The 13,539-nt window shown below is 29.5% G+C and overlaps 1 protein-coding gene across 2 annotated transcripts; it reads left to right on the top strand.

The window, feature by feature from the left end:
• The first annotated feature begins 4,469 nt into the window (after positions 1 to 4,469).
• On the top strand, positions 4,470 to 13,535 carry LOC127291005 ((E3-independent) E2 ubiquitin-conjugating enzyme UBE2O). 2 transcript variants are annotated; one of them, XM_051319884.1, is made up of 10 exons: positions 4,470 to 4,571; positions 4,675 to 5,350; positions 5,619 to 5,792; positions 6,104 to 6,262; positions 6,340 to 7,011; positions 7,436 to 7,646; positions 7,789 to 7,972; positions 8,046 to 10,003; positions 10,068 to 10,433; positions 12,446 to 13,535. In XM_051319884.1, exons 2-9 carry the CDS (start codon positions 5,132 to 5,134, stop codon positions 10,424 to 10,426), a joined length of 3,936 nt encoding a protein of 1,311 aa, XP_051175841.1. In that variant the 5' UTR covers positions 4,470 to 4,571; positions 4,675 to 5,131; the 3' UTR covers positions 10,427 to 10,433; positions 12,446 to 13,535. The 2 variants fall into 2 exon arrangements, with proteins under 2 accessions (XP_051175841.1, XP_051175840.1); XM_051319883.1 differs by having other exon boundaries at positions 10,068 to 13,535.
• Positions 13,536 to 13,539: the final 4 nt, after the last annotated feature.

Below are 13,539 nucleotides of genomic sequence, written 5' to 3'. Positions count from 1 at the left end.
TTTTTTGCTCTTTAAAAATGTGTATTTGTTTCAATCGTTTAAATGTTTATAGCAACAGTAAATATAAATGAGATTTTGCATTATGTAAATAAGAAATTCTCATAAAACCCACGCACATAATACAAACCAAGTATGAATAGATTGAAGTTTTAGATGAAGGGGAAACTTATACGGACGTCAAAATATAAATAAGTAGGGAGCTAAATGAAATTTTGAGAGTAAAATGCAATCAAAAAAGAAAATAAATCAAACATTCTTTAATGAATAATTTAAAAAAATTTTTACTTTTTATCAGAGATTTTCCCAGAAATGTAAAATACTTTGATATAAAATATAATTAAATATAAACAAAATAAAATAACAATTATGTAAAAATTCATTTAAATATTAAAAACTTGAGAAATAATAATAAATAAAATATGACAATAAGAAAAATTGACTTATCGAAAGGAGTACGTATGGTGTGTGGCCTTGAGTTTGTGGTTTGAAATGGGACCCACGAACCACACAATACGTGCAAAATATATGTGTATAATACAACGGGGACCCCTCACTGAATACTAGAAGTAAGGCCCAACAAGGTACAGGTAAACAGGAGAACAGGAGTTTCAAGAGGTAAATATATATACCATTCTCTCCTGGGGTCTGGACCCCTTGGTACCCATTCTCGCAGTGCGTCGAAGTCATTTTAAATGGTATTTCATTCAAGCGATTCTCAAATTCTGGGACCGGTTCCGTTACCACAATATACTTGCAATGTATGCAGAATTTAAATTACTTTTAAAAGAAATAAAGCATCATTATTTTTCAACTAATAATATCTAATTATTTCTGGCAAACAAAAAATATCAAAAAACTTGTTTATATAATTCATAAAAAAAAGTATATATGTATATATATAACTAAATGTTCCTATTTCTATAATAGAAGAATAAATAAAATAATTTACAGATCTACATAAAGGATTAAATATGTATTTGACTCGCGACTTTATAAATGATACTTAATCAGAACAAGTGCGGGAATTATTATTACTATATACATTCCTATGTCAATAACCTAGTGATATCATCTTGATTTGTTGCACTAGGAACCTAATTGATAAAATTGTTCATTTTATAAAACAATGTTGAAATTTACATATCTTTAATCTAGTTTTTAACTCTTGTTAATTATTTACGCTTAATTTTTAACAAAAATAAATAGAAATTAAAGGATTAATTAAAAATTTTTATTTTTTAATTAATGTTTTTAAAAAATATTTTTGAGTAATGTAAAAAAAAGAATGTAAAAATTATTTTTAAAAAAACAGAAGGAAGAAGATTGTTAAAAAATTATTTTTCTCTCGCGAGAGTTTATAATTTTTAAACAAAAGCGAAGGTGATGAAATGTGAATAAAAATGAGATTTTGAATATCATGTCTATTAATAAAATTCTGCAAATAGTAAAAGCGATCGTAAAAACGAAAAACATATAATAAAACGCTGACAGATCTTAGTTAATTTATCCCAACGTACAATGGAGCTTTCTCTATATAACTTATTCAGTGAATGTCAGTCATTTTTAAAATTTACGCATAAGTTGTAAACAGTATTGTGTCATATATAATAAAAGTCAGGGACAGTAAGTATTTTCTAATATGTCTTTTGAATTTTTCATTTTGTCCACTTCAATTGAAATATTATATATATATATATATACTTTTTTTTATAAATTTAATAATAAAATTTTTTAATTTCCCTAATGCTCTCATTTTTTGTTCAATGATTGCGATTATTAATGTAGAAATAATATAACATTATTTTTACCAAAATAAAATAGTTTAAAATTTTGTAAAAGAAAAAGTTACCCTTAATTTCAGTAATTTGTGACTCGACTGGTTTCTGCTCTTCTGCTTCTTCAGGTATTTCAACAATCCATCGAACTTTGCGCTTTTGCATCTAGAACAATTTTAATCAATTAATATTTTATTTTTAATAATAAGTTAATTGAATTTAACAATTAAGATCTAAAACTAAAAAATATTATTTAAGATAACATAAAAGATAAAAAAGAAAAAAATTCTTTAAAATCTTTACGATTTTTGAATTAATAAAAATTTTTGAAAATAATTAATATAGACTGAAATCGTTAGACATAACTTAATAGAATTCCTGATCTATGTTAAAACTGTTTCGTAATAATTACAAACTACTGATAACGCTACTGACTTCTTTGAAAATGTCTCACAATAATCTCAACATGTCACAGATACTTAAAGTGTATCAGAATATAACATATTGTCCCCAATATGATTAAAAAACGATCATTATTATTAGTTTTATTGTTATTAAACTATTATTATTAACAATAATTTTCTAATTAGTGAAAATTATGAGTTTCAGGTAATTATTAATTAAAATTAAAATTCTATATTTAAAATATATAAATTATTCTAAAAGAATATTAAATAAAAAAAAATATTTTAATTTTTTTATTTTAAATTTTTGTGTATTTATTTTTTAAATTAATTTTTTTTTTCTAATTTCCATACCTTTTCTCCCTTTTTTCTGAATTAAACAATAATTTATCATTACTTGTAATTAACAACACGAACACTAACTCAATTGTCTAATGAAATTCTATTACTTTTGAATTTCATACTAAAATAATTATTACACGCGCCTTATAGAGGAAAACTCATTTAAAACGGGGGAAATCTACTTGTCACGTTGATCGTGCGAGAAATACAGGCTCCTGTTTATCTCTATCTTTCTCTTTTTCTCTCCCTCTCTCTTTTTGAATAAATGTCTTCTGAACATACATAGGTGCACATTATTTATATATCCGTATACCCAGTCAATAAAGTACTGTGGATCAACCGATTAACATGACACACACACATATATACACGCACATGGAATGTAATTCACTTGTAAAACAAAGCACAAACCGGGCTTAAATTTAGAATGAAAATCAACGCAACGAGTTTATAGAAAGACCGCCGCAGGATTTACTTTTAATAGTTTGCGTACGCGCTACTCTTTGTTAAACATTTTATCAATCGAATCAGATTTTAAAAGAGTCCATTGATAACATCAATTCAATTTATAAATTTTGTACATAAAACAAATAAGCAATATATTCGTTTAAAATATATTTTTTTATCAAATTTTGATTTTCTCATTTTACCTATACTTGTTTAAACCGTTTTTTTAAATGCAAAACTAATTATTATTGTTAAAATTCACTAATTTAATGTTTTTCATTAAAATCGTTAATTTCGTTTCAATTTGGAAATAGCGGTATCAAATCTCAAACAAACGCGTTTATTGTAAATACTGAATGTCTTCTAATTATTGATAAAATTATATATATATGATATATAACTGATTAGAGAGGCAGAAATGACCGATGTTAGGGACAACACCTCTCATCAGAATAAAACAACTCTGACAATGATTTACTTGTCAAACGGAAATGATACAGTATTATAGTTTGCGGAGACTATCTGCTGGTTCATTGCAGTTCATGCATGCATGCCTGAAAAGTTGAACATTGCCATCGGGAATTGTCAGAACACCCACTCACATTTTCGCACACTCTTATATGAACTTACGTGGTCAATGATGTCCACTCTCTCGACGATCTTCCTCTGATAGCAAAAGTGAAGCTGGAATATACATATCCGATTGTTGAACGCCTACGTGTCTGTAGAAATGTATTTATCCACATCAGTTGAGGTCAAAAGCACTGAAAATCATAATAAACAATTAGGAAATAAAATAAAAATTTATTTTTTAAATTTATACTTTTTTTTGTTTGAAGACATTTTTCTAGACATCCCCGTTTCTGCAACACTCATATAGTTTTGAGATAAAATTAATGAATAATTAGAGATCAGTATTAATAATAATTAGATGGAAAATTGTTTTTGGATTGTTCACAGACAAAACCGTGGTTTGAGGTTATGTCATAAGTGAAACGCATCCGTAAAAAACATTATATATTTCTTAAAATTATTTAAATAAAATACATACCAATTCACGAACAATCTATTTTTCAATTTTTTTTATTATCTTTTTTCTATATTCTTCGACTTCTAAGTATAAAATATAAAAAACCTAAAATATTGAAGCTGTTTCTTCAATGAAATAGAATATCTTCTTTCATTTGTCACAACAATTCTCTGATAGTTCAATATACTTAATTAACTTTTTACTCAAAATGAGATTATCAAATACGTCGAAAAAGATGGTTTTCATTAAAATACTTATTTCTTAATTAAAGAAAACTAAACAGAAAAAAACGTTAAAATTATCTTTGAAGTACTATTTAGGCGCGTATTGGCAATGTAAAAACAATATAGCGAACCTAGCGTGAAAACGTCGAAACACAAAACTTCTTTATCCTCTGTAGCTACAAGTCCGGAATTAAATCAATGCGCCTCCTGGCGGAGACCCCGCCAGCTATTATGAAATTCCAAACCTGTATATACAACAGTACGTGACATGGTCAAGTGGAATTTAAATATTTTGAATTTCAATTAACAATATTTGTGATATGTACAGAAAAAATACTCGTAAAATTATGTAAGTATTTGTAAAAATAGAATTGTTATTTATATGATAAGTATTAATAATATACGAGAATATCTTTTTCAAATACTTTACATACATAACCTTTAATTTGCAGTGCAAAGAACAAATCAAACAATTGTCGCAAAAAAACCAGAAACGAGAAATGAAACAATTTATTCGAAATAAACTCCAAAAATTTGATTCTACAGTGAAAATTATTTAAAAGGTGAAATTTTGTTATTGAAAAAAAAAACAAAGAAAAAACGACGATCGTTTAGTGCTGTGGGGAAATTTGTGGGTCGATGATCCGACCGGAAGACCGATCTTTAAAAAGACGAAATTCTAGATCGGTCGTCGTGGGTTCGGCGAGAGTTGAATTGGATTGGGGTCGGGGTCGCGGTCTTGGTCTCGGGAATAATCGGACAATTATTCGCGTTTTGCGAAGTGCGCCAAGTGCGGTGCGCCGTGTCTCGTGGTTTCTGACACTTTTGTCGGCCACTTGGCATTCGACAAGAAGAAGAAGATTGTTTTCAAAAGTATTATTATTATTATTATATACTTGAAGTGGTAAGATGGCTACAAACGCCGTCGACGACCAATATTTCTATGAAGATGTCGTCTACAGGGTCGACAAAAAGGGTAATGTTGAATTTGGCATCATTATGGAAAACGACGATCAGGATATGTCCGACGACAGTTCTGCCAATGAGGAAAGTCCTAAGAGGAAAAAGGGCGAAATCCGCGTGGTCTGGCATCCTTCCGGTGTCGAAGAACTCGTCAATTCCAAAAAAGTATGTAAATCTAAATAATATTATGAAAAATTCTAAGCACACTTTATCCCCTATCTCTCTCGTTTTCTTGCAAAGTTAAACACACTACGTCGCAATGTACATTTTTTTGATAGGTGACACTACTTTTATTTTCATTTTAATATAACTAAAAATATATAGATTCTAGAGAATTGTGAATTTTATTATTAAATTACAAATTTTCTATACTGTAAAAATATTTTGATTTCGTAAAATTTGTGTTGATTGTAAATTAACATATGATTGTCAGGTTCATCTGGCAGATAGAACTTTGATGCCAGGAGATGTTGTGCGTCGTATGATTAAAGGAAAAGACACTCAGAGGGGTTATTGCAGAGATATTGAACTCACAGCTTGTGTTCAAGTCATTGGTTCAAAGCAAGTCCTTACAAACATTAAAAGCGAAGATTTGGTGCCTCTCGAGGTAGCTATATTTTATATTTTTATATTTGAGAAACTACTATAAATTATTATAAAGTTATTTACATTTCAAAAATCAAAACATTTACTTTTAGATAATTTTAGTTGAAAATGTTTATATTTTCGAAAAAAACAATTCTAGTTTTCGTTTTTATCAACTCTGTTTTTATTAGAAAATTCTTATTTGGTTTAAAAGAATTTGAAAAATAATCGAAATACCATTTGAATTTCAATTGACATGAAAAATTCGCGATACAGTATTAAAGTAGAAAGAAAAATAGAATAGAATATTAAAGTAGAAATATTTTCTTTCAGGAATTTGCAACCGACATTGCAGTTTGTATGGATTCCTGGGTGGGTGGAATCAGAATTGTTCATTTTAAATTGTGGCTGGCCACACCCGATGGATCTCGATGTGTCATTAATGAAATGGATGCACGAGGTTTGGAGAATTTTGAAGAAAAACGAGACAATGTATGTAAAATTTTTCTCAAATTTAAAAAATTCAAATCGAACATTTTTATTTCTATATTTATAATTTACTATTTTAGGAGAATGATTTTCCACACTCCTCGGAATTTTATCCCGGTCAAAGTTTATGGGGACCTGTTCATTGTTTAGAGGATGCGCAATGGATTCAGTGTACAAAAGAAATGAAAGCGAAACGTAAATCGAAACCTCAGAGAATTACAAAAGTAATTGTGGAAAAAGTGGAAACAGATTGGGTCGGTGTTCATTGGCAATGTCGAGCATATTCGAAAGATGGAGCGTGGTCGGATCAAGCACAACCAAAATTCGTTGTTGAAGGCGAGGATCTCAAGAAATTGAAATTATTAAATGTTTTTGAACCGTCAACACTTCAAGTTGGTGATCGTAATTTTTATGTGATTAAAGGCAACGAGAACGTTATAACCAGGGAACAATGGAGAAAGCAGCAAAAGGAAAATTATCAAGTTCCTAAACACAGTCCAAGAAAAACGCGTTCAAGTGCTGCGAAATGTTTAGATGATAAGTTAAAGGATAAAGACAAAGAGAGAGATAAGGATAAGGAGAAATGTGAAAATGAAACTAATGCTCAAAATCAACGACGGGACAATAGTGCTCAAAGAAACGTGAATTCGGTCTCTAGTAATGTTTTAATGCCACCGTCGCATAATCAAAATGCCGAGAGTTCTGATGATTGGGACACAGAAGATACTGGCTCTCAGAGCGACACTGCCTCGGTATTTTAATTATTTTAAATTAGATTTTAATTTTTTAAATTAAAATTTTCTTTTGCAATTTAAATCCCCTTCTAGTTTTAATTTCTAATTCGAATCATAAAATATTTCTGTAAAGTAAGTTTAAAAAATTTTTTTGAATCATTGGTTTTCAATTGAAGTGCACAAAAGTTGTATTATTTTCTCTGTGATGCATAATTTCCTAGTTGGCAAATAATCAAGTTGGAATCTTGTCAATTATTTGATACATGTGAATTGAATATCTTGCAAAATTGCACGTTCCAAAAGAGATTTGTTTTAAATTCATCGAATAAATAAGAGTAATGAAATTAGCGTCATTTAAATAATACTTCATGATACAGTTTTTCATGTATTTTTTAAATTACAAAAAGAATTCTGAAGGTTTTCTTTTTAATTTTTTTTGCAGATATCCAGCGGGTGTTCAAGTATGTCGTCAATGGGAAGGAAGAAGAAAGGTCCTGCGTTGATGACAAAAGTTCTTAAGAAAAAGAAACTTTGTAAAGCAAAGAAAAAAGTGCCTCCACCGGTTTTGCTACCTGGTACTAAAATTGTTGTAGAAACTTTATCAACAAACACTAAAGCAAATGTTGTCTGGCAGGATGGATCTGTTGAACTTGGTATGATTTTAAAATTGAGTTTTATTTTTTCTTGCTAAAGAAAACAGTAATTTGGAAACAATTAAGATGCCTATTATTAAAATTTTGAAAATTTAATTCACTAATTAATTTACAGAAGAATTAATTTATAATTTAACTGCAGGAATTCCATCAACGCAATTGTATCCAATTCATCATTTAGATGACAAAGAATTCTTTCCTGGAGATTTTGTTGTTGATCAGAAGGAAGAATCAAGAATGTACGGAGTGGTTCAAAGTGTCGATCATCAGGGACGAACTGCAAATATAAAGTGGTTTAGAACTTATACATCTAGTCAAAGTCCACAGTGAGTAAAAATCAATTTTTAAATAAATGGTACATTCTATTTCGAAGACTAATGTCGAACTATTTTTTTAAAGGCCAATATTCCTAGAAGATCGAGAAGTGAGTGTCTACGATTTGAAAGATCATCCGGATTTTCAATATAGACCCGGTACCCGAGTAATTCGAATAGCGAATTTTGAGGGAGAGGACGCAAATTGTACAGCGGGACAAGTATTAGATAATTATCCGGAAGGACTAGTAAAAGTGTGGTGGATAGACGGTCACATTAGTATGTGTTGGCCGCAGGATCTCTACAAAGTAGGAGAATACGATAGCGACGAAGGAGAATGGGACGACGTGTCATCAGACGCTTCATGGGAGACTGAACTTGAAGACTGTTTTATTGCCGATACGGATTCAACTGAGCAAACAGAAAATATCAAACCAAAATTAGCAGCTCATATAGAAAAAGCACGGAAGGCAATGTCCAGATTGGAGGAAATATTCACTCAAAATCCATCCCTACAGACCACCGAGGTAATGAGAAAATTACTCGAAGTCTACAAGGATTGTCGATATATGGATAAATTAATGGGAACTTCGTTCTTCCATGAGAGTCACTTCCAGGGATTACTTGAGAGAGTTCGCGAGCGAGGACGTGCGAACGTCGCTCAAAGAATGGCCGATCAAGTGACAAGACTGTTTACTCATCAACCGGCAGGTTCCGAAGAAATTGATCAAAATTTACATAGTGAGAGTACACAAGACGCGTCAGAAAACATAACCGTGGAAATTAATAGCGAATCAATTGAAACTGCAAAAGAGGATGAGAAAAAAGAGAGTCAAGAGCAGGACGAAATTAATAAACTCTTCATTAATATGAATCCAAATCCTGAAGATTCGGGATTATTTTCAGCGGATAATTCAAAAAAAGAATCGGGTTCCAGTGAATCAAGTGGCGAATTTTTACTCAGTGAAGATGCCAATCGTACATCATTTGTCAAAGAAGATTCCGAGAAAGATGATGACCAGGATTTAAAATCTCAAGGGCCAGTTAATTATAATCTTGGAGGTTCACATGTTTGTGTGAAATTGTGCACATTGATAAAAGCGCAATTGGTCCTTGCACACGCGGAAGTTACGAAACGATTTGGTTTATCGAAAATGTCATTGTCAGACGCTGCGAAAAATTCTTCACCAGCGAAAATTCCGCCAAAAGAAGAGGCAGAGGAAAAAGAAAAGGAGAAACCTGTTTTAATTGAAGAAACACTTGATACTTCAATTGAAATTCCTCCACTTGTTTATACAGAGGGTGAAGGTTTTATGATCGAAGAAACAGCTCCCGATTGTCATAAATTTAAACTCACTATGTTTCAACCAACAGATCCGACGAATTTCTTCAGAACTGTTTCTAAGGAACTTAAACTATTGAGAAGTTCACTTCCGCCAGGAATTTGGGTTAAAGGATTTGAAGATAGAATTGATCTTTATTCAGTAATGTTTCGAGGTCCAGAAAAAACTCCTTACGAAGATGGACTCTTTCTTTTTGATTTTCAATTATCCGCTGATTATCCAGTAGCGCCGCCATTGTGCCATTATATTTCCTATTGCAGTGACAGATTAAATCCAAATTTGTATGAGGATGGAAAAGTGTGTATTAGTTTATTAGGAACGTGGGCTGGTCGTGGAACAGAAGTATGGACAAGTTCGTCGACACTTTTGCAAGTTATTGTTTCAATTCAGGGTCTCATTCTTGTGCCAGAACCTTATTTCAATGAAGCTGGCTTCGAGAAACAAAGAGGATCTCAACAAGGGAGGGAAAATTCGAGAATGTATAATGAAATGGCTGTACTGAAATTGGTACAGGCGCAGACCAAACTTTTACTACATCCTCCGCCCATTTTTAAAGATATTATTATCGAGCATTTTAAACGTCATACGGAAAAACTTGTCGAAAGGTTGGATCGTTGGATGGAGATCTCGGAACAACACAATAATCAACATCCATTGTCTCCCTGTACTCCAACGACATTTAAGGAAATCGCTCAAGTTGGTGAGTAATTGTAATTTTTTTTTTTTTTACTAAATTGTTTCGAAAATTTTTATTTACTTTTTAGATGAATCAATTCTACCTGAATTTCCTTTGATACCGGCCTCGAGAGGTTTCTGCATCACTTTAAGGAAAACTCTAGTAACATTTAAGCGTACACTTGTAAATGAAGGAATAGTCAAATTAACAAACATACCGGAATTGGATGATTCTAGTGTTTTCACTGAAGAAAATGAAAGTTCATCGCAAAATCAATCAATAAATATTAAATCTGACAATAGAAGAAGTGAAATCGAAGAAAATGATTCTCACTCAACGTCAAATAGTCAACAAGCAAAAATTGCAGATTCTCTTTCGTCTACGTGTAGTCCAACGTCCGTTACAAATGAAACGAAAAAAGATACATCGGAGCGAAATTCTAGCTAGCCTCAAGGTAAATTTAAGCGCCTAGTATACAAAAATTGCGCAACTATTCGGTAATATTACACATTAAACAAAAAATTAATTTTAATATTACAATTTTTTTCGATATATATATATTTAATTGATATCAACTTTTAGAAAAATCGTCTTTAAACAATCAATTAAATTAATAAACATTAATTTAATTAATTGAAAGAAATGAAACTACAAGTTATAAATCACAAGAAACAGAAGCATTGCTTCAAAAAAAAAGAGAAAAAATGAAAACGCTTTATTAAATAAATGCAAATATGTTTTACCGGCTTTTTGGTAAAAAAAAAAAATTGAAAGAAAACCAAATTTAATGTTAATTATTTCGTAGTCTAGCTATATAAATTGAAACGACGCCGAAAACACCGTGTGCATTTAGTTTCAATGTTTGTAAAACTATCCTTGAAAAAAAATATTGCTAGACTAAAGTCAAGTCGAATGCGTACGACAAGTTTTTTTAGAATCACCCCCTCGCCTCCCTTTCACAAATTTGCAATAGCAACGAGTATTTTAGGATAAATCATAAACAATAATAGTGAGTAAATTATAAACGCATTTTAATATAATTCAAAGTGTCTCGAGATTTCCAAAGTCTTAATGCTATTTCGATTACACTGAACTCGTTATGCCATCCATTATTAAGATATATTATGGTGAAAGAAATGATTAAAAAAAAATCTATTCAAGTGGCTTTAGAAGTTATAGGGCGTAGACTAGAAAGATTCGTATTATAGATTGACCTATCGACAAAGAGTCTAATGTTATTAATTACTCGTAGATAGATAAATAACAACAGTGATATTGACTAGAAGGCTGTATAGTTCACAATGAATTTCTCTTTATTTATTTTTTTTTAAAAACAAAGTCCTAGTTTTTTTTATTTTGAATTTAATTTATTTCATTTTTCTAGTACTTAATACGTTCAAATCGTTCTTATGTGTATATACAGTATTATATCATTTATCGATAATTAATTCATTAATCAGAAACACATTATTTTAGTCCCTTTGCGATTACTCTTCTTTTTTTTAAGTACCTTTTTTCTCTCCTTTTGAAAATAATTTCTTTTTCATTTTCAATGTTTTTTTCATTGTCATTGCGAATTTCATTCTATGTATATTTTTATTAGATTATTATCTACTACTTTGAATTTTTTTATCTTATTTTTTTGCCTTTTCAAAGTAATTTAAATTTTTGTCACTGAGCGCGATTAGTAAAAAAAAGGACGCTGTGCCGAAAAAAGATGTATGCACTCGTTAAAAAAAAATGCTTTTTTAAAATATTATCCTGACGTTCTTATGAAGGCAAAGCTCAGTAACACTCTTAAAATTGAAGTAGACAGAGGCGTTGACTTTTCTAAGTGTATTTTATAAATTGTCGTACCTCTGCATCGGGTGCTATTTGTTCCTATGATTATAAAAGAGCTCTTGAAATATTAGTAAGAAATTTATTAATTTATTGTATATTTTGTTTTAAACATCACTTCAGAATTCATAATTTTCTTTTTGAAAAAAATACTTGTTTTTTTTTGAAATGTTATATTAACACTGCTAAAAATCAGTATTCTATTTAATAATTAAGAAATATTTGACTAATTAAACATTAACAGTAAATAAATGGAGAATCGTCTGCAAAAAAAAAAAGTAATATTTTTTGCAAGAAGTGACGAATTATTGCTCAACGTTTTAAAATAAAAATACTGTCTAGTAGTTAAGTAATATTTCGTAATTTTGTATCTAAATTTTATAACGTTGAACAATAATTTATCACGGAATAAAGTTGAAACTAAAAAATTATAATTTAAAAAATAGGATTTATAATTTAAGAACTATAAATTATTTCAAAATATTTAGAAATTCTACATTGTAAATAAAAATTAAATTTCTAATAGATTTTCAAAATTAATAACTGAAAACTGGTTTTAATTCAGAAATACAAAGTTTTATTTTGAAAATTGTATTAATTATTATTATTATTACCATTTACTTTTAGAAATTATTAAAGAAAGAAGAAAATTATGAATCCAGAAGCGCAGAAATTTGGGGAAATTTGAGCTAAATTTTATGACCTAACTAGTTTTGCGTCTAAGGAAACTAAAAAGAGCGTCAATCAGGAAAGAATCATTTCTAAAGGCCAATAGATTGCTCGCAAATGGTGCTGATTGTTAACAATTTATAAAGATAAGGATGTACATGCAGCCATGTTTGAAACTAAAGAAAGTGTGTAAATTTAAAAAAAAAAAAAAAAAAGGAAACGTGGGTTTTACCACAGAAAGTGCTTTAAAGCGACGATTCATATTAAAGAAAGTGTATGTATTATATTATAAATATAAAAAAAGGTTTGTAAGTTAAAAAAAAAGAGAAAAACAATTAACAGAGAGTTTTGAAATTGTATGAAAGATGATGAAAAATTGTAATGAGAATGAAAGCACAAGGCTAAGTATTCAATAAAATTAAAAAAAAAAAAAAAACGAAGCGGGATGCCTTGTATATAAAATGAGCTAGCTATTTATATATAAATATATTTAAAATATTAAATTTCTATAGAATCAGATTCACTTTTAAATTGTCAGCAATATTATTTGATGCTTCAAAGACTAAAAAAAAATTGTATAATTTTATTTTTTTAAATCTGCTTTAATTTTAGAAAAAAAAAACCAATCACGGCCTCCTTCCATGATTGTGTACTATACAAAGGGCTGTAAATTTTGTTTTTTCTTATATATTATATATTTTATATTATTTGTCAATAATAAAAAAATCACTATTAATTTTTTCTAGTAATGAGACACGTGCGTCTGATTATAATTATATATTATTGTCCTTCATTATAAGGAAACGTGATATTTATAAGAAAAAAAAGGAAGAAATGTTACTTCTTGAACCTGGAATTATGAAAAAGAAGGACGGCTTCTTATTTCTTATTCAAACCCCTATCTCTTATCATCAATCCTCATTTTGTTTTTTTTTGTTATTTAAATTTTTCTTTTTACTTGTATTTTTACTCACACTGTATTTTTATGCGCTTGGGTGCATTTTAAAAAGTTGAGAAGTGTAATAAATGAAAAAAAAAGTTATTGGAATTTG

The sequence above is a fragment of the Leptopilina boulardi genome, unplaced genomic scaffold (genome assembly GCF_019393585.1).
Source record: "Leptopilina boulardi isolate dan_hultmark-lab unplaced genomic scaffold, ZJU_Lbou_2.1 LbouV2_123, whole genome shotgun sequence".
Lineage (NCBI taxonomy): Eukaryota > Metazoa > Arthropoda > Insecta > Hymenoptera > Figitidae > Leptopilina > Leptopilina boulardi.
This window is presented reverse-complemented; position numbering and strand designations above follow the sequence as displayed.

What these genes read in the sequence shown, in the direction of transcription:
- LOC127291005 (XM_051319884.1), top strand. Translation starts at nt 5,132, where the DNA reads ATGGCTACAAACGCCGTCGACGACCAATATTTCTATGAAGATGTCGTC. An exon ending in AAGATTTGGTGCCTCTCGAG is followed by an intron (nt 5,793 to 6,103) that starts GTAGCTATATTT and finishes ATTTTCTTTCAG; the next exon opens with GAATTTGCAACCGACATTGC. An exon ending in GGATGGATCTGTTGAACTTG is followed by an intron (nt 7,647 to 7,788) that starts GTATGATTTTAA and finishes ATTTAACTGCAG; the next exon opens with GAATTCCATCAACGCAATTG.